This window comes from Mobula hypostoma, chromosome 14, assembly GCF_963921235.1.
Source record: "Mobula hypostoma chromosome 14, sMobHyp1.1, whole genome shotgun sequence".
Taxonomy (NCBI): Eukaryota; Metazoa; Chordata; class Chondrichthyes; order Myliobatiformes; family Myliobatidae; genus Mobula; species Mobula hypostoma.
The window spans coordinates 11866268-11893128 of NC_086110.1; the positions used below are offsets into that span (position 1 = coordinate 11866268).

The following is a 26861-nucleotide window of genomic DNA, read 5'->3' on the forward strand; positions in this document are numbered from 1 at the left end:
TCTCCCACTCTCAACACCCAGTGATTGGATGTTTAAATAGACCAGCTACATAAATGTTTGCAAGAACAAGTCAGAGGCTAGGAGACTTAGTTGCTGTGTGTATTATTATACTGAAATTAACACCAAAGTTATTCTGATAGAAATCAAATATTAATAACACCACCTGGAGGTTTATCTCTAAGTTATACACTGTACTGACTTAGAAATAAATCTCTATTCCTTCATAATCACTGGGTCTTGACTGCGGAATTCAATATTCATCTGTGTCATGAAGGACTGCAGATATTCACCAGCAGGTTTTTTGAGACAAGTATGAATGGACAACAAATGCTAACCATGTCACAGATGCCCAGTGAACATGAGGGCTTTCCAGGTCGGATTACCATTTTTCTAAATGTTCGTGGTGTAGGCTTATTGAAAGGACCCCTATAATCCAAGGTCGTGGCGTGCTCTTGAGGTATAGTTCGATTTGCTTTTTCAATGGTAACGACAGTCTTAGAGACTGTAAGTTGGCAACTGAACACAGAATCAAAAGCTGGTTTTATTTATTCTGAAATACTTATAAAGCCAAATAATCTAGCTGCATGAAACACCCATGGGTCTTTTGCAGCAAGTGTAAATTCATTTTTGTCTAAGTGGAGCTTTGTGAATGTTGTTCTTTCAGGAGTTTATGACATGTTCCGACTTTGGCCTGTTCATTCTGTATCAGTTTGGCTTATGTCTTGAGCTTGATCACTGTACTTTTTTATTTTTTCCCAGGTTTTACTGTAAGTTCTGTATGAGAGCTGGAAGACAAATTTAAATAAATTAGTGCTGGTTGATCACAACTCCGTTTTCAACGCTTTGTAAATATCTGTCTCTCCTTCTGAAACAGCTTTTTTTTTGACAACCTCTTAAATCTCTCATTTTATTATCGTGAAGTTGATCTATTTAGGATGATCTTTCACTTTTACCACTAGGTTTCCGGACTTGATCTTTCCACCCTGTCTAATCTATTACAGTGACATCAGTATGGCAGATAGTAAATGCATTGTAGATCATTTCTGTCTGGCAGTAGATGTGAAAGTTAAAGCATTTCTTCCTGCCCCAAAGGAGTTCTCCTCCTTTCCTTCCTCTTCTGTGAGCAACTCGTGTCTCCCTACTAATCCAAGTTTATCATTTTTCACAAGTCACAACCCCACAAATGTCAAAGGGATATTTGTACAGACATATTTCAAAGCAACTCTAATACTTTGAAGTAGGTTGGCTTCTTATACTGGCACATGCAGCAGCAATTATATACCTAGGATAATTCATAAAGCTGCTATGACCCTAATCATACCCCACTTGCTTTCTTTATGTCTTTGCAGCCTCTTTCTGGACGTTACACCATTAACTTTACTGATCTCACCTATCATTAACTGTGAAAACATTCATTTCATACTTATTGGCCCTTTTGTGTTTCCTACAGCACAATCAGTCATCTGGATGACACAGAAAACAAACTAGACTAGAGGGCATGATTACATATTCTTTTAAGGTTCTTATTCACATGTGTAGCTGCCATATAAATGCAAGCTTTTATTTAATTTCAAAGATACTTTGACATTTTTCTCATTATTCCATGATAAGATATACAAAGGGACCCATAAACCATTATACCATGTGTTTAAATGGGATTGTTCATTTGCAAGAAAGATAGGTTCACATTTTTCAGCAGATGTCAGTTCACTCTTGCAAACACTGACAGAGATCAGCTACTCTCATGGAGTTGTGCAAAATGTAACAGATTCCATCAAATATCCATTTATACCAATCCTACACTCTCAATATTTTATTCATCCCACATTCCCATCGATTATCCTGCCCCAAATTTTGACATTCACCTGCACACTAGAGCAATTTACGGTAGCTTTATTAACCTACCAACCCATATATTTTTGGAATGTGATAGGAAACCAGAGCAATGTGAAATCCACACAGTCACAAAGTTTATGAAAACTTCACAAGGTAAGAATGCCCCCCCAACAGATCAATGGAGCAGCAATACAGCAGAACCACTGGCTGTCCCTCTACGTCACATACATTCTGCTATTTAAGAGACAATTCTACGCTGGTTATATATTTACTGTCTAGGCATCATAGTTGCAATTACGTGCAGTTAGAATTGGAAGCAGTTATCAAGCCTGCAGGCTAAATGCAGTCCCCTTTCCCATCACTTCCCAAACCCACACAGACTGCCACTCACCTCTGCCACATCCACTTTGCGTTCCCAGGTTTTCATTTTTTTGTCTAGGTCAAAGTGATTCCAGGTCTCCTGTACATATTCAGGAATGTCTGGCACTTTGTAATTGGAAATGTCATTTCGAAACTTCCTGTTTAGCCTCTCTGCTTTGGCTTTGTCCTGTGTAAAAAAAAGACAAATAAATTGCTTCAGAAACACTCAATCAAATTTCAGCTTTTACAGACATTTTACTCTATTAAGAATGCTGCTTTTTGACATTCATATTTTGCTAGTGGAGTGAAACCCAAAGAAAACATGTGCTTCTGACATGAGTGAGAAAACAATCTTTTTACCTTATGGTTAAGCAAGACCAGGCTTGTGGTCAGTGTCCTGAGTTTGAAAAATACATAATAACTGGCACTTTCTGATTCAAGACAACTGCAACAGCTCCCAGACCTGTACCGTGTAGAATTGCAACACCCAGATCTGACATCTCCAGTAACAGGAACATTTCTAGAGAGGGTAGGGGAGGCTGGGATGGTTTCAAATGTTTTGAAGCCTAATGCAAGAGTCCAAAGCACCAATGAATGTAAAAACAGACAGTTACCCAAGATCTTCCTCCAATGTGGAGTTAGCAAGTTAGAGAGAAGTTTGTTAGGGGATGGGTCTGTTTGCAAATGGGATTTGCAAAGCTGGATGGGGGGGGCAGAGGAGTAAGAGGCTTGGATGCACACGTGGTTAGGGTTTATCAAAAGTAATGTGGTATTGAACTGTAACGATGAAGAGTTGAAGATGGCTCCTAACTGGGGAAAATAGTTGCCTTGGACTCTCAACTCATGAAGAGTGGTGACTATCCCGTTGTCATTTTTCAGTAAAAGCAAAATTACAAGTTCCTATTAAACACCGTGTATCACCTACTTCTTCCACCTCCGTAGTCTCAAGTTCAATCTTCTGAAGCAGTTCATGTCTCGATTTAATCTCACTGATAAGTTGTTTTGTCTCTGCCAGCATTTTCTGCAGTTTCCTCTGGGGGATCAGTGGTGGAGAGTAATCACAGATTAGAAAGTATAACAGATATTTTAACAATATTAAAATTGGAAACACCTCAGATTTTATCACTGCACTCATTTATAGTCATAGTCATAATCATAGTCATACTTTATTGATCTCGGGGGAAATTGATTTTCGTTACAGTTGCACCATAAATAATAAATAGTAATAGAACCATAAATAGTTAAATAGTAATATGTAAATTATGCCAGTAAATTATGAAATAAGTCCAGGACCAGCCTATTGGCTCAGGGTGTCTGACCCTCCAAGGGAGGAGTTGTAAAGTTTGATGGCCACAGGCAGGAATGATTTCCTATGACGCTCTGTGCTGCATCTCGGAGGAATGAGTCTCTGGCTGAATGTACTCCTGTGCTCACCCAGTACATTATGTAGTGGATGGGAGACATTGACCAAGATGGCATGCAACTTAGACAGCATCCTCTTTTCAGACACCACCGTCAGAGAGTCCAGTTCCATCCCCACAACATCACTGGCCTTACGAATGAGTTTGTTGATTCTGTTAATCCTATACAAATAATCCTATACAAATCTGTAATTTAGGCATTACGTCTCTGAATGAATGAATCTCGCAGCCTCATCACCCTTTCCCTTCTATAAACCTCCTTCCCCTCCTGCAAAATGTTTAAAATCTAAGCTAGTATTTCAAAACATTTACCTCCCTTATTCATCTACTCCCATTTTGACCGTAAATATCTTTCAAAATTGAATCAGTGACAGGAATAAACTGACAAAAATCAAGTGACATGCGTGCTCGTGCATATATACATAAACACACACACACACACACACACCCCTTTATTTTGCAAGCTGGATTTGTAAAATCAAAGATCCAAACTCTCTAAAGGTTATTCCATTCATAACATTACTGCAGCCCACGAGGGAAACTGCCATTTTTCTATCAGTTGCAGGTGAGTTCAGAGTGTGGGCCTATCCTATAAGGAATTAAGCCTAGTACTTTGTTTTCTTATTGATTCAGAATTCAATATTGTTTAATGTGATTTCCAGTACTCTAGTAAAGGAAAACAAAATAATTGTTACTCTAGATCAGATGCAGCACAAAAAAACACAATAAGATAAAGAATACAATAATTAAAAAAACAATAAATATAAATACATAAGATAGCTTATGTTCATAGATTGATTATATGTCCATAAGGTGACTCTAAGTGGAGGAATGTCTATAAATAAGGTGACTCTGAAAAGAAGTGGTAAACTAGTGGTGGTTGCGGATGTGGTAGAGGTGTTGATCAGCCTTACTACTTGGAGAAAGTAACTGTTTTTTGAGTCTCATGGTCCTGGCGTGGATGCTACATAGCCTCCTCCCTGATGCAAGTGGGACAAAAAGTCCATGAGCAGAGTGGGTGGGATCCTTCATGATGTTATTGGCCCTTGTCCAGCATCTTTCTGTATAATGTCATCGATGGCAGGTAGGCTGATGCCAGTGCTGTGTAGGAGTCAGAGTAAAGAGGTTTTTACCACCAGTTTCAAACTTGAAAGATGAAGGGAAACTCTTTTGCATTACCTGATCCTCCTTGCCCAGCTCATACCAGTAAAATGATATGAATCAATATGAGCAAAACAGATCTTATATTTCTGTTTATGAGCATCATTACTTTGAACTGTATCTGAATAAGAAACAAAGAAGGGAATGCCTCCAGTAACAGCACGGGGTATGTCTGGAAGTTATTTCCCTGCTTAACAAAGCTACAGTAAAGGGCTACTTGCATGAAAAGTAGTGAAAGCATCATGCAACAAACACTGGTCTCACAACCATTCTGCAGATCAAAATTTGTAGCCATAGCTTACCAATTTGTAAATGGTTATGGACATTTAATCAGCTAATGAAAGAAGATGGAGAGATGAAAATGCTCATTCTTTCTCATTGAGCTCTTGGCTTGCCTGCAGCCAAAAATTAACCTGCATCATTTCTACCCGCCTTGAATCACAAATTGACAAGATTTTGGCAGCATCAAAATCAGGCTTCACTCAAATTGCTTCACACCAATTGACAGGAAGAAATGGCTGAAGGCATTGGATACAGGATAGAGAATGGGACTATACTCAGCTGTTACACTGGCATACACTGTGTGGAAAACTACCAAAGCAGAGCATGTCGACAAAAGACAAGACTAATCAAATCCAGCTAATGACTGTACATTAGTCCACTTAAAATCATCGGCGAAGCGATAGAACCTCTCAGCAATAGTGTTGCAAATGGCACTTGTACCTGCAAGTTGTTTACTAAATGTTGTTTAGTTTTTTTTTCAGGCCAATTAGATCAAGATCTCATTGCAACCATGGTTCATACATAGAAAAAATGAGGTGTAAGCAATTGCTCTTTTTCAGCCCTATACTATAGAAAGTGATTGTGATAGGTTATTGAGGTCAATCATCTCTGTCCAGAATATTCCTACAGAAGTTCTTTTAGAAAGTGTCCTGAGGTCAGTCATCTTCATTGACCATCTGTCATAGGATGCACGATGATGTAGTGGTTAGCACAACACTTTACAGTACAGGCAACCCGGGTTCAATTCCTGCGCTGCCTGTAAGGAGTTGGTAAGTTCTCCCTGTGACCGTGTGGATTTCTTCCGCATGCTCCGGTTTCCTCCCAAAGTCCAAAGATGTACCAGTTGGTAGGTTGTTTGCTGATTGTAACTTGTCCTGTGATTAGGCTAGCATTAAATTGGGGGATTCGCTGGAATTGTGGCATGGCTCAAACGATCTGAAGGGCCTACTCCACACTACATCTCCATAATAATAAGGTCAGGAATAGGAATGATTGCACAACATTCAATAGGCTTTTCAGGAAATAAAGCTGCCCATGCCTGTAGGCAGCCAGACCTGGACAACAGTCAGGTTTGCACTGATAAGTGGCAAGTAAAATTCACACTGTACAAGTGATAGGCAATTGTCGTCTGTAACAAGGGTGTCTAACCACCTACCTGACATTCAAAGGCATTACTATTTTCAAGTCTCTTACCCTCACCATCCTGGGGATCACAATTGATCAGAAATCTAAATAAAGTTGACATATAAATATTGTGACTTCAATAAGCAGAACAAAAGCTGGATAGCCAGCTACTGACTCCAAAAATCCTTTCTGCCATCCACACTGTACAAATTAGGAGGTTGATACAATGGTCTCCACTTGACTGGATGAGTACAGCAACAACATCTCTTAAAAGATCAGCAACATCAGTACAGGTGTCCCCCACTTTTCGAACGTTCGCTTTATGAAACCTGACTGTTATGAAAGACCTACATTAGTACCCTGTTTTCGCTTTCAAAAGGTGTTTTCACTGTTACGAAAAAAATTCAGTGTGCGATAAAAAAAATTCAGCACACGAAAAAAATCAGCGGGCGATAAAAAGCAGTGCACGCCCCGAGCAGCCGTTCTCCCCGGATTCGGAACGGCATTGCTTTAACACGAGCCTGTGAGCAGTCGTTTGCAAGATGAGTTCTATGGTGTCAGAAAAGCCTGAAAGAGCTCATAAGGGTGTTACACTTAGCGTAAAACTAGACCTAATTAAGCGTTTCGATCATGGTGAACAAAGCAAGGACAAAATGAGTTTGGCTTGTGGAAGCTGACGAAGATGATGTTGAAGAGGTTTTGGCATCTCATGACCAAGAACTGATAGATGAAGAGCTGATGCAATTGGAAGAGGAAAGCATAACAATCGAACCGAATGAGTAATGATAAAGAAGGGTCTCGGCTTGAAACGTCGACTGTACCTCTTCCTAGAGATGCTGCCTGGCCTGCTGCGTTCACCAGCAACTTTGATGTGTGTTGGTTGAGTAATGATAAAGTACGACTGTAATTTTGAAAGGGTACGTAGGATTAGGGGATATTTGCAAGATTCTTTGAGTCCTTACAAAGAACTGTGTGATAGAAAAATGCGCGAGGCTCAGCAGTCAAGCAAGCCTTCCACATCAGCCACAGCAGACGACAAACCTCGACCTTCGACATCGAGGCAGGCAGTCATAGAAGAAGATGAGCTGCCTGCTCTAATGGAAACAGACGACAATATGATACCCCAGTGACCCACCACCCCAACACCCAGGCCGGGGACAGATACTGTACCGATTCACGAAGAATGCAGCAGTAGCCGGGAGGCACACAGCACATCTTTAAGAAAAAAGCTGAAATAAACATGCTAATTAATTAGGTGCCAGCCCACACATAATTGTCGGCCCAGATCGGAGGCGATGCAATCGGCACACTACGCACACTGTATATCACCCTCAAAGCATACACCAATTAATCACCAAAGCTACTTTGCTGGCTTCTTTCAAAACCATAATCTAAGAAGAACAAGAACAGTGGGGAATTGGACTCCATCTGCAGGTTCCTCTCTAAGTCACAAACTATTCTGACTTGGGAATATAACTCTGTTCCTTCAGTGTTTTTGATGTAAATTGTGGAGTTCTCCTGTCAGTAGCAATGGATGTGTCTTTAACAGAAGGATTTTATGATTTAAGGCAGTTCACATCACATTCTCAAAGACAATCATGGATAGAATAATAAGTACCATCAGCAATAATCAAATTCTCACAATCAATAAGAAAAATTGGAACTTACTTTATAGGAGTTCAGAACAATTTGTGTTTTCCCTGTTGTTACTTTGAGCTGGAGGAGGTCCTGATTATACTGCTCAATCTGCCTTAAAAACTGTGTGTTTTCAATCTTCAGCTGATGGAAGTCAACCTCACGCAGCATCTCTCCTGCCTCTTCTTTCTATAAATAGAGACAAATACAAGAAAAGTATCCTTTATTTCCTGATTAGTATTCATACTTTCTACCTTCTTCCCACAAACACCATTCCACAGCTGACCAAAGAGATGTGCAATCTTTACTTGATTCTACTCTGAGACTCGGTTGTAAAAGATAAACCAGAGCTTATGGGGAAAAAAAGGATGTTAAGTTTGTGTGGCTGCTTTGGGCCGGATCTTTCCATGAATACAGTAATGAGGCTAAAAGAATTCACCATGATTTACGCGCAAATCAAGACGTTAGTTGTAAAAAATCAGAAGTTGCTGTCTGAGATACGTGAATGTTCCAAAGCAATGGAAAAATGCATTAACAAATATATTGATCGGCAACAAAGTGAACTTGTTATTTAGTTACTAAATGGGACAATGTTCCTTAGATTCAGTTATCACTTTAAATTTTAAATTTACTCTGTAGTTGAAACAATCTGAGATTACTGGATTCAGAAAACAAACACTTTTATTTTACCTATTAAATACAATTTATTTGCTTCCTCCACCCCCAATTTTGGACAACTCACCTATCATTAACCTCTCCTCCAACGATATTGCTCTCACCCATTGACTCAAAACTTAACCAGCTTGAGACTTCTGCTGTTGCTCTACTCTAGAACCTGATCTTCAAATTCAGGGTTACAAATTCCAGTTCTGCCACTTCCAACCTGTCTGACATCACTCCCAAGAAGTATTGCAGTGTTGAAGGCTCACCCGCCCACCAGGCAACCAGTCTTTCTTTCAGGCTCACTGCACCAGAGAAACTTAAGTAAATTATGATATATTGGAAGGAAATCCGATCTCTTTGGCTACCCAATCACAAAAATGCTCCTCAGTAACTTTACAATTGGTGTCTGTATCATTCAGTTTCTCTTCATCTAATCATTTCCTTCTCCATTGTTCTCCTGCTCCCGCTATTTTCCTCTTTCCCCCCAACTGCCTCTTCATGTCCACCAATCTGAATCAAGGATTGTGTGTCCAATGAGAGGACCATTGAGAGCATCCATAAAATATTAGTACATTTTCACTGTCCAATTGACCATAAAATGTATTTTATTCCAGCATCATATCTGTTCCCTTTCAAAAAGCCATCTACACTTAATCTCACCTCAGCCTTCGCACCAATTTTAAAATCTGAAGTCTGTCTCAAAGTTCTTTTTTCATTTATAAACAATAATACTTCAGTACTTGCTGATAATTTCTCCTAACCTGGTCCAGCAATGCAAAACATTTAAAATGTTCATTTCAGTGTTCAGATTTCTTTTTAGCCTCACCCCACCCATCCCCTGTAATCTCCTTCAGCCCCACCGCTCTTTGGATCTCTCCAGTTCACATCTTATTTCTGCTGTATATTCTGAGATGTTGTACCTTTGATAATCTACCCCTCTCCCTCAAACCACTCTGTTTCCTCCTTTAAGATGCCCTTCCTCTTTAACTAATCTGTTAGATACCCTACTTGGTCATATTTTGTGGAAAGCTGCAGTATCAGAGGTGACATTGTTTTTGAGGAAATGTCAAATCAAGGCCTTGTCACCTCTCACAAGGCTCTTGTGGTATTAATCTTTAAATAAAAAAGCAGGAAAGAGTTTTCAGCAAATATCTTGGCCAATATTTTTCCCAAACTAATATCTTTAAAATTAGCTCATCTTCTCTTTATCACATTGTTGCTGGCACATGTGCAGATCGGCCTCCAATACAGCATTGACTACACTTTAGAAAGTTGCTCATTGTCTACAAAACAACACGAGATACCCCCATATCCTGAAAAACTCTTATGTATATATAAGCTTGTTTTCTTTTGCCTGGTAACATTCTACAACATGTATAATGATGTTTTACTATGTTAAAAGTGGTATATAAAATTATTATTATGCTGCATGCGAACTTAATTACAAATGTCTATATCCAGGTTGCTGCTGTTGCAGAATAATGCTCTACACAACATGCATGACTCAATTCTTTGCACAACAAGGGTCACTGCACATTGGGGTTACCCACTGCTTTGTAACTTTTTCCTTGCATCACTTCACCCTTTCCAATGCAGCAATTCAATAAATATCATACATTGAAAATGTGATAACAGCACGAACTTTGGGATTCAAAGGACCTGCAACAAAATTGACACAGCTTAGCATTTCAGAGATGATGGACTGTTGACCGTGCTTCAGTCTGTCCCTTCCCCCACCCCTTTACAAACCAGCCGGAGCTGTTGGTGCATTTTCGCCTTCAGCATCTTCCATGCATGATTCTTCAGCTGCAGTTTATCAATCAGCATTTCCTGACAGAGGGAAAACAATCAGTCAAGATACTGTGTAGATTAATGTGCAACATATCTCACAGTTAACACTGGTCACTATTCAGAGCATGCAAAATGCTTACTGAAAATATTAAATACTTGGTGATTTGTGAAGCTGAAAAAAGAAGCCCAACCCAAGGCACAAGGCACAAGGAAACTATGAAGTCTGAAGCTTCACACTATTATGCATTTAATATTTCAGTCATCTTGTTCATTTAAATAATTCATTATGAGTTACTCATTAATTCATTTTATAGCGTTGGTGTCGAGGTATTTTTAAAGTGAACTCGAGATGGCTACCGACCTGTTGAAGCACAGCTGGGTGTTCTAGTTAGAAGAAAAGTACAGTGAGGAACAGTAAAGTTTTTTAAAAAAGCAGCATAGCACATACTCTTTGGAAGGGAAGGCATGATCGAGTTGAACAAAAAATGTAGAAAACAGAGGAATTCATGGTTCATTAAGAGTGAGGGCCAGGTGATAATACTCATAAAAAGAAGAGAAGAAATGGTTAGCTATATTCGAAAGATAAACATATTTGATTGCTCAATAGGTAACTGGCTCGAATTGAACAGTATTTTGAAGCAAATGAAATCACCAAAGAGAAACTAGTACCAATTTTTCTGAGTGCACTGGGTTTAAAGGAATACGGTATGCTTTGAAGTTTAACTGCTCCAACCAAACCAGCAGAAATGAGCTTCACTGATATTGTGAAAGTAATGCAGGAACATTTAGAACTAAACCCATTGTTGATTGCAGAACACTTTAGGTTTCATAAGTGGAATCAAAAGGAATGGGAGTCCATTTCAGTGCACGTGGCTGAATTACTGTGTTAAAATAAAATGATTATCATCTCTCACGAATCTTCAAAGCAGAATTAATATCAACAACCTGGAACTCAAAATCAGAATTGGCAACAACACCACATACAACACTGATGGTCCACATGATTACTATAAACAACAGTAAACAGACTTCTGACGTGGACAGTTCATTTTCTGCAGTCAACACCACTCAGTGGAGGAATAACCACAGAGATTTCTACTTGTCCCCTTTTCAATGCTAATTCTCTCTTTCTTTATGTAAATCTGCGCATGGCACCGCAGTTAAAATGTGTACCCAGAAACAAGAATGCTAGAAAACAGAGTTGATAGGCTCTCTCTAGAAAACAAAATTTGTAAGCAAGGAATGGAAAATAATAGTTCCTTTTACTAAAGATCTAATTAATCCATTTACAATTAGAGTCAGCCCTGTTAATCTTGAATTGAAATGCAAGCATTTTCCTACTGTAATCTCCACACTAAAGTTCATCTGCTATATGTTATCCTATTTCACTGATCTGTCTACGTGATGAAGCCTGCTGCTGTCACCTGACTATTAACATATCAAAAAAGAAGGCTGTTCTCCAGCGTATTGAGAATATCATGTTCAGTTGATCCACAACTTCATGACGCTGAACAGTGGAGAGTCACCACAGTCATACCACGTATTCAGTAAACTAGCCCACTGTTTCAGTTGATGAGCTCTTGCAATTTTTGGCCTACTGTACACCAAGTTCGACCTCTAATTGTATTGGTCAATTTTGCTTTCCATTGGAGAAAGTTAACTTGAATTATCACTCACTTTCGCATGGATCTTGTCCTCAAAGTACTTAAAGAGTGTTTCTGTTATAATTGTGCTCTCCTTCTTGCCTTGTGAGAAAGTTGCAATATCGTGTTCAAATTCATAGACTACTTTCTTTATTTCAGTTAATGCACATTCAGCTTCTTCAAGGGTAGCCTAAAGGAAAACAAAAATACAGAGAGTTTTCTAGTTTATGAGAGGTCACAATGATATTAACTGGGAATTTGGTGCAAATATTTCTTCCGTGCTGCTCTACTGCAACATGGAAGGTGGCCTGGAAGTTTGACTGTGGAGGAATGCAGCCAGTTCAAAGGATGTTTCTTTTATTATCTTTGAGATGAAGATATCATTGGCAAGGTTAGCATTAATTACTGGTCCTTAATGGCCTCACAACTCATGTTAAAATGTTGCAATCCTTCTGGCCAAAAGGCTACTACAATACAGTAGGTCTTATTGGACGTGTAGTGCTGGGTTACGTAGTGTATTTTCTTGATGGTATTCAATGGCTGCTGACAGGGAGGTAGTGAATGCTTAAGATGGTGGGTGTGGTGCTTACCAAGAGATGGAAATGACCATATCATGACCATGACAAACAAGAGAAAATCTGCAGATGCTGGAAATCCAAGCAACACACACAAAATGTTGGAGGAACTCAGCAGGCCAGACACCATCTATGGAAAAAAGTACAGTCGAAGTTTCAGTCAGTTTCGGCCCAAAACGTCAACTACACTTTTTTCCATAGATGCTGCCTGCCCCTCTGAGTTCCTTCAGCATTTTACATTATGTATTTATATTGGAATGAGTGAGACTTGGGATAGGATTTTTGTACATGGTTCTCACCCACACTCGTGTTTACCTAGCCTGGGTACTGAGACACTACCTTGCTGGTTTTGAAGTGTCTCAGAGTCTAGTGGCTTGGTCTGGGTGGCAGCAGAGTGTCTGACCTTGTGAGGAGGCCTGATCATAAAACTGTCCTGAAAACTGGCTAAGTAATTCCAGTAGATTTGCTGCCTGACACTCAAGAGACATTTGAAATATATTAAAATAGATATAAACAATTTTAAAATATATTGAATGTTTAAAAAAGTAATAATTATCTTTAATGTCTGTAGCACGTACTAATAATTGAAATCATTAATTAAAATTGACACTTACATTTGCCTCTAACTTGAAATCATTGAGATCTTGATCCCATATTAGGTCTAAGCTGAGAGAGTGTTAAACTGCAGAATGTCAATATGACTGGTCTCCATTTAGAATCCAGCAGTATGAACCAATCTGTCAGTAAGTCTGACATATCCATTTCTCCACTAGGGGTCTCATATTAACTTTGTTAAAAAGACTGAATGTCAGCAGTTCCTTTAAGTTACACGAATATTACTTGCATTTCTAGCCCGTTATTTTTTGCAAACAATTAATGGGAACAAAAAGTGAAAATTTTGTGGCCACCCCCTCAACAACAGCTACCATAACTAGAGAGAAGGTTCTTGGGAAACCGAAAGATCTGAAGGTAGTTAAGTCACTGGACCAGTTGGTGCACACCCCAGGGTTCTGAAAGAGGTGGCTGAAGAGATTGTGGTGGCATCTCTAATGATCTTTCAAGAATCACTAGATTCTGCAATGGTTCCAGGAGACTGGAAAATTGCAAATGTTCTTCCACTCTTCAAGAAGGGAGAGAGGCAGAAGAAAGGAAACCATATGCCAGTTAGTTTGACCTCAGTAGTTGGGAGGAATTTGGAGTTGATTGGAGTTAGAGTAAGGATGAGGCTTCAGGGTACTTGGAGGCACATGATAAAATAGGCCATGGTCAGCATGGTTTCCTCAAGGGAAAATCTTGCCTGACAAATCTGTTGGAATTCTTTGAAGAAATAAGAAGCAGGATAGACAAAGGATTATGCACTTGGAGTTTCAGAAGGCCTTTGATAAGGCTGCTTATCAAGCTACAAGCCCATGGTATTACAGAAAAGAGAAAGCAGTGGCTAATTAGCAGGAGGCAAAGTGGGAATAAATGTAGCCTTTTCTGGTTGACTGCAGTGCTACAGGGATCTGTGTTGGGACTGATCGTTTTTACATTATATGTCAATGGTTTGGATGGTGGCTTTGTTTCAAAGTTTGCAGACAATATGAAGATAGTTGGACAGGCAGGTAGTTTTGAGGAAGAAGAGAGGCTACAGAAGGACTTAAGACAGATTAGAATGGGCAAAGAAACCTTCCAACACCCAGGCGGTTCTTCTTTCTTCTTTTTTTTCTTCTTCTTTTTTAGGTAGGACTATATATGGGGGGGGGGGAGGGTTAAGGGGAGGGGGGAGGGTAGACACTATCTTTTCATGTATTCATTTTGAAAATTCAATAAAAATTATATTTAAAAAAAAGAATGGGCAAAGAAATGGCAGTGTCAGGAAGTATATGGTCATGTACTTCGGTAGAACAAATAAAAGAGTTGGTTATTTTCTAAATGGAGGAAAAACACAAAAAACTAAGGCACAAAGGGACTTGAGAGTCCTTGTGCATGATTCCCAAAAGGTTAATTTGCAGGTTGAGTCTGTGGTGAGGAAGGCAAATTCAATGTTAGCATTATTTTCAAGAGGACTGGAATGTAAAAGCAGGGATGTAACGTTGGGACTTTATAAAGCACTGGTGAGACTCACTTGGAGTATTGTGAACAGTTTTGAGCCCTTTATCGTCGAAAAGATGTGCTGAAATTGGAGAGGGTTCGAAGAAGGTTTATGAAAATGATTTCAAGATTGAATGGCTTGTCACATGAAGAGCGTTTGATGGCTCTGGGCCTGTATTCATTGGAATTCAGAAGAATGAAGGGTGACCTCATTGAAACCTATCAAATGGTGAAAGGCCTTGATAAGAGTGGATGTGGAGAGGATGTTTACTATGGGGAGGACTCATCTTTAGAGTGGAGATGAGGAGGAATTGCTTTGGTCAGAGAGTGCTGTATCTATGGAATTCTTTGCCACAGGCAGCTGTGGAGGCCAAATCTTTACGTATAGTTAAGGTGGTGGATGATAGGCAGAGTGTTTAAGACAAAGGATGATAGATCATTGATTGCTCAGGGCATGAAGGGATATGGGGAGAAGGCAGGAGACTGGGGCTGAGAGGAAAACTGGATCAGCCATGATGAAATGGCAGAGCAGACTCGATGGGCCAAATGGCCTAATTCTGCTCCTATATCTTATGGTTTTATGGTCTTATAATTTGATGAAGTTCCAGCTCTTTAATGAGGAGCCATGATGGCCACCTTTTTTAAAGGAGAGATAAAGTATGATAAACATATGTTGGTCAAATTTGCCAAAGAGAAGATTATATTTCTAATGCCTTGGTTAAGATTTCTATGGCTATGCTGTGAGGTATTTTATTTTAGCAGTTTTCTGTAAAAGCAGTATGTCCTGCTGGTAAGAGTGTTTGGGCTTCGGCAAAAGATAAGGAGACATGTTGTCCAACTTATGTTGTGTCAGCCAATTAGGGGTGGGATGGCATTGAACATTCCAGAGAGCTGTACAGGAAGAGTTTTCTGAAGGAGAGTAGTCTGGTTTGGGGTCTTTTGATGGGAGGTGCAGAGAGAAGAGCACCGGGTAAGTTACCTGGTGGACCCCATCCAAAGGGGAGACCCGATTGCAAAGAGTGTTTCGCAAGGCGGAGGATTCCATAAAGGGAAGTTCTACCAGTGGTTGGTGAGGAGAATTCAGTACTGCGAGTAAGGATACTCCCAGCTGCTACAGAAATGAGTTCCAACGTTTATGTGCACATTCAGACTGGTTAAACAGTAATGGTCTCTTTTATCTTTCTTCTTCTTTCTGTGTTAACTATTTGAAAAAAATTCATAAATATACTTTCTTTATAATTTTATTCTGGTGTATGGTCTGTCATTTCTGGGCTACCATTAACTGTGCATGGGCAGTATTTACACAGAATTTGCTCAAATCGAGGTTCCTTCAATCAGAACATCCCAATGTTCCTGTTTTGGTTGAATCCCAAATCATACCAACCCATAAGTGTATTGCTTATGAAAGGCCGCCTTTTCACTGCTGAGTCACGTGGCTGTCAGCAGAGTCAGCTACTTATCCAAGCTGGTGTATGAGGACTGGTGAGAGGGCTGTATATTATTTACCCCAGAGCCAGAGAGAAGGTCTGATATACCAGGGCAGAGAAAGCAACCTTGTACATCATAAAAAGTTATAAAATGACTTGATTTTGGGTGTATCAACAGCCCATTTATTGCTCTAGATTTTTATTTTGCTTGAAATATTCTTTCCTAGTGCAGTATGGAGGGGTAATATCGGGAAACATTTCGATAATATTAAGGAAAAAGGAAGAAGAATTTCTGAAATGCTTAATCAGCATGTGTTCAGTCTAAGAAACAGATATTACTGGATCTAATGTTGAGGTGGGTCAAATGGACCAAGCAATTGTGGAAAAACAGCTGGGAAAGAGTAATCTTTATATCAATAAGTTTAAATCAGTAATAAAAGAGTGAAAGGAATAATCTAAAGTACAGCTTCGAAAAGGAAGAGGGAAAACTTAATGGGATGAGAAGGGATCTAGCCAGAGTAAAAGAGAAATAATAGTTAACAGGAAAATTTGTAATGGAACCATGGGAAATCTTTAAGGGAATTTTTTCAGGTACAGGTGAGGCACAAGAGGGAACCAAAGCCAATTTTCCTTGAATAACAAGACAGAAAGATAGTAACACAAAACTAAAAAAAAAGATTGTATATTGCACAGTAACACACACAAAATGCTGGAGGAACTCTACAGGCCAGACAGCATCTATGGAGAGGTATAACAAGTCAACGTTTTGGGTTGAGGCCCTTTATCACAACACTGATGAACATTCTACATTTTTATGAAAATCACAGAGCAGCTGCGGGTTCAACAATATCAGGCTTCCTTTTAAAGAAGTATGAATACTCAAAATCAGTACTAACGGTCTACAGTATCTAGTTAGAGTCATGTTTGCTAATACCTACAGATTAAATGGGTAGATGTTTTGTCCCTTACCTGTAGATTCTGAATTGTACGGTTTGAATCCTGTCTCAGTTTTGCTAACATCTCCTTTGTTTCCTCCAGTTCTCTATGAGCCATGTTGCACTTTTGCTCTGCTGTTAAGTTCAAAAGGCGTTCAATTGTTGCGGTGCGAGATCTGGATCGATGCCTTGAACGGCTCTACAAAATTCACCACATTTTGAGTTCTGACCATTTCAATTCATAATGAAATACATGATAACTTTTTTATAAACCCTTTTATACAATGGCTTCTGCCACATAACTCTAGCTAAAAAGACTGCAAATTAACTTCAATAACCTATAAACTGAAATGCTACATAAAAATGCCTTGATCTCACTCATTCTTTTAAGTTTCCTGCTTCTCATTCGGAAGACTCTGACTTGGTGTTAGTTTATTATTGCCCACAGTGAAGTCATTGTGACTGGAATGGAACTGCAGCAGCAAACCTCTCCACAGATTCACAACTATATTGCAAACGCATCAGAGACGGCTGGCATCGTAAACCTTGATTGACAATTCATTTCCAACCAATGACAGGTACTGATCCGATGTGATAATTTTAAAACTCCATTATTATCAGCTTCACATAGTGGAAAGGAAACCAGGAGGAGGGAAAGAGTGATTTTTCAAATATACGACTATGAAAAAGAGCCAGTTTGTCTGCCAGAACACCATTACTGGGGACAGTAAGTTAGGTTCCTTGCTGTCCTCCTTACATCTATTCTGCCTGTTCTTCAAGTATAACTGGTATTTAAACCCTTATCCTTGCTTAATTTTAACTATTAAAAACTGTTTGTTAGGTAGTTATCAATTACAACTGTTCTGAGTGGGCCCCAGTTTCCTCACAGTCCTTAATACCATTTAGTTTTTGGTTTCTGTTGGTCCCATTGTCTGCTTGTCTAAACCAAATTAATCCATTTGGGAAGGAATAACTTTGTAGCCCTCCTAGTGCTAATCTCTTTGCTTCAATCACCATAAAGTATGATTCTTTTAACTAAAGAAAAGCAAAAGCCAAGCAAAACTATGACACAGAGATCCTATACAGAATTTTCAAATCTTTCATTCATGCTCTGAGCATCACAAACTTCCTAGGAAATGTTAATGGTGTGACTTGATTACAACCTGTGCTGCTTGTACTTCAGGAGGCACAATTTGAAGTTGTTGTACTTCTTCCTTGGGAACCATCCGTTCATAGTACTTGTCATACATAGCATTCTCTCTCTGCATGGCTGCATTGGAAGCACTGAGTAGAAAGGGGAAAAAATTGTAGCTTCATTATCCGTCATTCAATAATACATGGCTTATTCCAGAAAGTCTAGACCGCTCAAGTATATAGAAAAGAAGCACCCACAGTAAATGATCAACAATTTACAGCAATTATAAGTAAATGGAAAGAGTTGACAGGATGTGTACAAAGGTGTAAGATTTTCACCTATTTATTGATAATATTAGACACAAGAGGCTGGAGATGCTGAAATCTGGAACAACAAACAAAATGCTGGAGGAACTCAGCAAGTCAGGCAGCATCTGTTGTAAGAAATGCACAGACATGTTTCAAGTCAAGGCCTCTCACCCAGATTCGCCCCAAAATGTCAACAATTTCTTTCCTCTCACAGATGCAGTGTGACCCGCTGAGTTCTTCCAGCACATTGTTTGTTGCTCAAGAGTCCTGCATTTGCAGATTTTTGTGTCTCAAAACCCACTTGGGAGTTCAATATGCTCAATCATCACTAAGTGCCTAAGTGAGTTGGTAGACAGATACCTCCTTGAGAAAACTGGTAAATTATATTCCAAAAGCTATTGACTTTAATCTGGCTCCCTTTATAGATCTTCTGCATCTTTATAGCATATTTTCCCACCAGATATTGTAATATCAGCAAACTAGGATACAATACATATAGCCTTTTTATTAACAGACAGACTCTAAAAAGAAGAGGACCCAGTGAACCCAGAAGTACTTCACTCAGAGAAACATGGCCATCTGAAATACATTTTATTCCTAATCTATGTTTCCTGCTCTTAATTATCTGTCCATACTAGTGAACTGCCTTCATGCACAGCAAGCCTGTTTGCAAGTGACTGATAGTTGTTGGTTGAGCATTGGTTGTGTTGAGAGAGCAGGGGAGTCTCATAACATCCACACAGTTTCATGACTTTTCCAGTAGTATTTTCCATTTGCTTCCTAGACAGGATTCACTGTATCTGCTTCTTACCTACCATCTATAGCCATGAGAGAGAGAAGAAAAACATTCTATTTACTGTTAATAAATACAAGTGGCAATTATAATGAAACTCAACTCTGGAAAAAAATACAATTAAAACAATTGTATTTTGTCTGTTTCTGTTATACCTGAAACCAACAATAATTATGAAATGTTCTGTCATTTTTATAGATGATATAGTGACTCAGTGGAAAGGGGGAAGAGAGGATTGCTGTAGTGATAAAGGATTCCATATTTAGAGGAGCAGACAACAGATTCTGTGGACGTGAAAGAGACATCTGGATTGTATGCTGTCTCCCAGATGCCAGCGTCAGGAATGTCTCAGATTGGATAGGCTGGTTAGACAGAGGAGGTGGGAGACTCTCGTCAAAAAAGTTAAATCAAATCCTTAGAAAGAGGTAACATTGGATCAGAAGATGAAGAATCCTTGTACGTAGAGTTAAGAAACTGCAAGGGTAAAAAAAATCTTGATGGGAGTTATATACAGGCCTCTGAACAGTAGCCAGGATGTGGGGTACAAATGACAACAGATATAGAAAAGGCATCTAAGAGCAATGTTGCAATAATCTTGGGGGATTTCAATATGCAAGTTGTTTGGAAAAATCAGGTTGGTGCTGGATCCCAAGAGAGGGAATTTGTAGAATGCCTACAAGATCAGCTTGTGGTTCAGCCCACTAGGAGAACGGCAATTCTGGATTGGGTGTTAAGTAATGACATAGATTTGATTAGGGAGCTTAAGGTAAGGTAACCTTTAGGAGACAGTGATCATAATATGATAGAATTTACCCTGCTGTTTGAGAGAGAAGACAAAGTTAGATGTATCAGTATTACAGTAGAGTAAAGGAAATTACAGAGGCTTGAAAGAGGAGCTGGCCAAAGTTGATTGAAAAGGGACACTAGAAAGGATGACGGCAGAACAACAATGGATGGTGTTTCTGGGGAAGTTCAGAAGCTGCAGGAAAGATACATTCAAAAGATGAAGTTGTATTCTAAAGGGAGGATGAGGTAACCATGGCTGACAAGGGAAGTCAAAGACAGCATAAAAGCAAAATAAAGGGCATATAATATAGAAAAAAATAGTGGGAAGGTAGAGGATTGGAAAGCTTTTAAAAACCAACATATGGCAACTAAAGAGCCATAAAGAAAGAAAAGATGAAATATGAAAATAAGTTAGCCAATAATATAAAAGAGGATGCAAAAAGATTTTTTTCCTCAGATATACAGCATAAAGAGAAAAAGAGAGAGACAAGAGTGGGTATTTGACTGCTGGAAAATGATGCTGGGGGGTAATAATGGGGGACAAAGAAATGGCAGATAAACTTAATAAGTATTTTGTGTCAGTCTTCACTGTGGAAGACGCTAACAGAATGCCAGAAATGCAAGAGTGTCATGGGGCAGAAGAGTGTCATTGTTATTACTAAGGAGAAGGTGCTTGGGAATCTGAAAAGTCTTAAGGTAGAGAAGTCACCTGGACCAGATGACCTAGGGGTAAGAGGTAGCTGAAGAGATTATGGAGGCATTAGTAATGATCTCTCAAGGATCAAGAGATTTGGGAATGGTTTCTGAGGACTGGAAAATTGCAAATGTCATTCCACTCTTAAGAAGGGAGAGAGGCAGAAGAAAAGGAAATTATAGGGCAGTTAGCCTGACTTTAGTGGTTGGAAAGATACAAGAGTTTATTCTAAAGGATAAAGTTTCAAGATACTTGGAGGCACATGATAAAATAGGCCAAAGCCAGTATAGTTTTCTAAAGGGGAAATCTTGCCTGACAAATCTGTTGGAATTCTTTGAGGAAATAGCAGGCAGGATAGACAAAGGAGAGTCAGCAAATGTTGCTTATTTGGATTTACAGAAAGCCTTTGAGAAGGTGCCTTATATGCGGTTCTTAACAAGATAAGAGCCCATGGTACTACAGGAAAGATACTAGCATGAATAAAAGATTGGCTGTCCAGCAGAAGGCAAAAAGTGGGAATAAAGGGGGCCTTTTATGGTTGGCTGTCAGTGATGTGCCATAGGGGTCATGTTGGGACCACTTCTTTTCACGTTATATGCCAATGACTTGGATAAAGGAATTGATGGCTTTGTGGCCAGACTTGCAGCCAATAGGTGGAGGGCAGGTAGTGTTGAGAAAGCAAGGTATCTGCAGAAGGTCTTAGACAGATTGGGAGAATGAGAAAATAATTGGTAGATGGAATATAGCGTAAGGAAGTGCATGGTCACATACTGTAAATGGAATATAGTACTAGGTAATGAACCGGGTCAGGTCACAGATCTCTCAGTGGGTGAGTATCTGGGGGACAGTGACCACCGCTCCCTGGCCTTTATAATTATCATGGAAAAGGATAGAATCAAAGAGGACAGGAAAATTTTTAATTGGGGAAAGGCAAATTATGAGGCTATAAGGCTAGAACTTGCGGGTGTGAATTGGGATGATGTTTTTTGCAGGGAAATGTACTATGGACATGTGGTCGATGTTTAGAGATCTCCTGCGGGATGTAAGGGATAAATTTGTCCCGGTGAGGAAGATAAAGAATGGTAGGGTGAAGGAACCATGGGTGACAAGTGAGGTGGAAAATCTAGTCAGGTGGAAGAAGGCAGCATACATGAGGATTCGGAAGCAAGGATCAGATGAGTCTATTGAGGAATATAGGGAAGCAAGAAAGGAGCTTAAGAAGGGGCTGAGAAGAGCAAGAAGGGGGAATGAGAAGGCCTTGGCGAGTAGGGTAAAGGAAAACCCCAAGGCATTCTTCAATTATGTGAAGAAAAAGAGGATGACAGGAGTGAAGGTATGACCGATTAGAGATAAAGGTGGGAAGATGTGCCTGGAGGCTGTGGAAGTGAGCGAAGTCCTCAATGAATACTTCTCTTCGGTATTCACCAATGAGAGGGAAATTGATGATGGTGAGGACAATATGAGTGAGGTTGATGTTCTGGAGCATGCTGATATTAAGGGAGAGGAGGTGTTGGAGTTGTTAAAATACATTAGGACAGATAAGTCCCCGGGGCCTGACGGAATATTCCCCAACTGCTCCACGAGGTGAGAGAACAGATTGCTGAGCCTCTGGCTAGGATCTTTATGTCCTCGTTGTCCACGGGAATGGTACCGGAGGATTGGAGAGAGGCGAATGTTGTTCCCTTGTTCAAAAAAGGTAGTAGGGATAGTCCGGGTAATTATAGACCAGTGAGCCTTACGTCTGTGGTGGGAAAGCTGTTGGAAAAGATTCTTAGAGATAGGATCTATAGGCATTTAGAGAATCATGGTCTGATCAGGGACAGTCAGCATGGCTTTGTGAAGGGCAGATCGTGTCTAACAAGCCTGATAGAGTTCTTTGAGGAGGTGACCAGGCATATAGATGAGGGTAGTGCAGTGGATGTGATCTATATGGATTTTAGTAAGGCATTTGACAAGGTTCCACATGGTAGGCTTATTCAGAAAGTTAGAAGGCAAGGGATCCAGGGAAGTTTGGCCAGGTGGATTCAGAATTGGCTTGCCTGCAGAAGGCAGAGGGTGGTGGTGGAGGGAGTACATTCAGATTGGAGGATTGTGACTAGTGGTGTCCCACAAGGATCTGTTCTGGGACCTCTACTTTTCGTGATTTTTATTAACAACCTGGATGTGGGGGTAGAAGGGTGGGTTGGCAAGTTTGCGGACGACACAAAGGTTGGTGGTGTTGTAGATAGTGTAGAGGATTGTCAAAGATTGCAGAGAGACATTGATAGGATGCAGAAGTGGGCTGAGAAGTGGCAGATGGAGTTCAACCTCGAGAAGTGTGAGGTTGTACACTTTGGAAGGACAAACTCCAAGGCAGAGTACAAAGTAAATGGCAGGATACTTGGTAGTATGGAGGAGCAGAGGGATCTCAGGGTACATTTCCACAGATCCCTGAATGTTGCCTCACAGGTGGATAGTGTAGTTAAGAAAGCTTATGGGGTGTTAGCTTTCATAAGTCGAGGGATAGAGTTTAAGAGTCGCGACGTAATGATGCAGCTCTATAAAACTCTGGTTAGGCCACACTTGGAGTATTGTGTCCAGTTCTGGTCACCTCACTATAGGAAGGATGTGGAAGCATTGGAAAGGGTACAGAGGAGATTTACCAGGATGCTGCCTGGTTTAGAAAGTATGCATTATGATCAGAGATTAAGGGAGCTAGGGCTTTACTCTTTGGAGAGAAGGAGGATGACAGAAGACATGATAGAGGTGTACAAGATAATAAGAGGAATAGATAGAGTGGATAGCCAGCGCCTCTTCCCCAGGGCACCACTGCTCAATACAAGAGGACATAACTTTAAGGTAAGGGGTGGGAAGTTCAAGGGGGATATTAGAGGAAGGTTTTTTACTCAGAGAGTGGTTGGTGCGTAGAATGCACTGCCTGAGTCAGTGGTGGAGGCAGATACACTAGTGAAGTTTAAGAGACTACTAGACAGGTATATGGAGGAATTTAAGATGGGGGCTTATATGGGAGGCAGGGTTTGAGGGTCAGCACAACATTGTGGGCCAAAGGGCCTGTACTGTGCTGTACTATTCTATGTTCTATGTTCTATGAATATAGTGTGAGAAAGTGCATGGTCATGTACTGTGGTAGAAGGAATAAAGGTGTAGAATATTTTCCAAAGGGGATAAAATAAAAAAGTCAGGGCTGCCAATGGACTTGGGAGTCCTTGTGCAGGATTCCCTAAAGGTTAACTTGTAGGTTGAGTTGGCAGTAAAGAAGGTAAATGCAATGTTATCATTTGTATTGAGAGGACTAGAATACAAGAGCAGGGATGTAATGCTCAGACTTTATAAGACATTGGTCAAACTGTATTTGAAGTATTGTGAGCTGTTTTGGGCCCCTTATTTAAGAAGAGATGTGCTGGCATTGGAAAGGGTGCAGAGGAGGTTCATGAGAATTATCACAGGATTGAAAGGGTTGACATATGAAGAGTGTTTGATGGGTCTGGGCTTGTACGCTCTGGAGTTTAGAAGAATGGGGGTAGGATATCATTGAAAGATGAGTGGCTGTGGGGAGTAGTCTTGGACCAGAGGGACCAGCCTCTGTATTGAGGGACATTCATTTAGGAGAGAGAGGAGGAAAAATTTCTTTAGCTAGAGTGTGTTGAATCTGTGGAATTCATTGCCACAGACAGCTGTACAGGCCACGTCATTGGGCAAGGTGCAGGATTAATCAAGTAGTCAAAGATTACAGAGACAAGGCAGGAGAACGTGGTTGAGAGGAATAATGAATCAGCCATGGTCTTTTGATGCTTTTGAAAATGTAATGAGAGATTTATTTTGGAACTTAACAAAATTTCAGATATATATACTATACAATCTAGCCCAAGGAAAAGTAGAATAATTTGACATCATAAGTGTGGAACAGAGAACTAATTGATGGAAAGTTGTTGTAAACAAACTCTACTGTAAATGAAGGATAGGACTGTCTTCCATCCAGTGTACTGTCACATCAACTACAATCAAAAAGTCAGATTTATGGCAGGAATGACAAAACAATTCCTTTATTCTGCTTTGTCGTGTAATTCAGCCTTAATCAATCTGCATCTAAACTTTGGTTGGCAGCCTAGATTTCAATACCTGATACCTTTATCCAAAAAAAATCTGTCATTTAATCTTCAATTGCCCCAGCATTCAGTCTTTGAGAAGGAGAGTTCCAGAGTTTCCTTCTTCGTGTAAACAAAGGAGATAAATTACTTATTCTTTTGTTTCTTTGCCTACTCGGTCACATCACTAGACACTCATTGCTTGCTACTATAAGGCTTGTGAATGGACCACTTGATCTATCAATCTACCTTGTCATACCCATAATACAATTATGTAGTCTGAAAACTTGACTACAAAGCCATCAATTTCTTCATCCAAATCATTGACATATAATGTGAAAAAGTGGTCCCAACACCAATCAGAAAAGGCCCCTTTCATTCCCGCTCTTTGCCTCCTGCCAGTCAGCCAGTCTTCTATACACGCTAGCTTCAGCACCCTGCACCACTTCCTCATCCACTCATTCATCGATGCCATCATCCTATTCCTGCCTTGTCAAGCATGTGGCTTTGGGAGTAACCCAGAGATTACAACTTGGGGGTCCTGTTCCTCGGCCTTATCCCTAACTCCCTCTACTCACTGCCCTTTCTACCAATATCATTGGTGCAAACCCGCATCACGACCACTGACTGCTCGGCAGCTGCTCTGAGGCATCCTGCACCCTAGCGCCCGGGAGACAACGCACCACTCGAGCCCTTCCTTACACTTTAATTGTTTGCCTGGCTGCACTTCCTCTAGACTGTAACACCATTTTCTGTTTTCTATATTTTCATAAACCATTTACCAGTTTCATAATATGGATCCTGCATTTATTCACACAATAAAAGTTTCTACATTTTGAAGCAATACATTGTATTGCAGGTTTATCTGAAAAAAAAATCTTAAGTCTTCTGTAGATACAATATTTTAACTTTTTATTCTATGCTCTTCATCTTCTTTGCAAGTTCTTCTATAACCTTTATCCATTCAACTGTGGCTTCCTAGAAAAAAAGACATATTTAAGTAAATGAGAAACTGCAGACCTCTGAGGTGGAGATGGACCTGGATGGCCTTATTCATAATTTACAAAGGCTAATATATTCAACAAATAATTAGGAAAACTAGTTGAATATCATTGACTATTGCTCAGTGAACTGGATTCAAAAGTAGTGAGGTTGCAGTTCAGTTATTGGGCATTTATTTTTCTCAGAAACACTTGAAACACTTCCTCAAAGGGAGGAAGAAGTCTTTGAATATTTTTATCAGACTGGAAAGGAGTGAAAGGTTGCTGCTAGTAGATGTGCGAGATAACCATCACATTAGCTATAATCTTATATCACAGAGCATGCTCGAAGGACTGAGTAGCCATCTCTGCTCCTAATTTGTATGTTCGTATATAACATTCTGATAGTTAGCACCCTGGAAAATTGCGCATTCTAGAAGTATTTTGCACAGTTTACGAAGTCAGGCGACATTTCTAAACTTCCCGTATCATTGCTGCCTGACCTGTCAAGCGTCCACAACATTCTCTTATTTATTTCACACGTCCAGTTTTGGAGCACAATGTTTAACTTTTTCAATTGGACCTGCTCTGAGGGAGAGAGACACACCAGCAGTTATCAGACTTTCAGTTTCAAGCCGGAAGCTGCGCGCAGCTACCTGATTTCATCGACTAACGTCTGCAGCTCCTCGTTAGTCATCTCCTGAACACTTTTATCCTTGTGGCGATCCGCAGGCTCGACATTGGAATTGTCCACCGCCTCTGCTTCTGCCATGTTGACCGGGAGCAGCAAGTGTTTCCAGCTGTTGCCCTGGAAACCGCCTGGCGCTAACTGAGCAAGCGCAGCCGGACTGACTCCCACCAATGAGCGGAAGCGTTGTAGCCTCACCGGCAATTCTCGCTTCACGATCGGTACTACAGTGATCCCAGGTTACGCCTCTGCTTCAGCAGCGAAATACTTCTGCTTCTTCTCTGTCTTGTTTGATGGCGGTTGACACCCAGCATTACCGCCACCTTCTGCTCCGTACTTACATTCTAAATCCCTTCACCCAATCTCACACACACACATACCCTAACCTACACTTTATCCTCCCATCTTTGGCCAACCTGGTACCCTATTCCTGCTTATCCATCATATCCTATATTAAAAAAACCT

At 40.1% G+C, this 26861-nt stretch overlaps 1 protein-coding gene across 1 annotated transcript; it reads right to left on the reverse strand.

The window, feature by feature from the left end:
- cfap263 (cilia and flagella associated protein 263) lies at positions 1 to 26499 on the reverse strand. Its single transcript, XM_063067385.1, has 9 exons — positions 26365 to 26499; positions 18091 to 18211; positions 16962 to 17126; positions 11952 to 12107; positions 10233 to 10313; positions 7854 to 8009; positions 3122 to 3229; positions 2228 to 2383; positions 1 to 785 (listed from the first exon to the last, which is right to left on the reverse strand). The coding sequence occupies exons 1-9, from the start codon at positions 26478 to 26480 to the stop codon at positions 696 to 698; spliced, it is 1149 nt and encodes a 382-aa protein (XP_062923455.1). The 5' UTR covers positions 26481 to 26499; the 3' UTR covers positions 1 to 695.
- Positions 26500 to 26861: the final 362 nt, after the last annotated feature.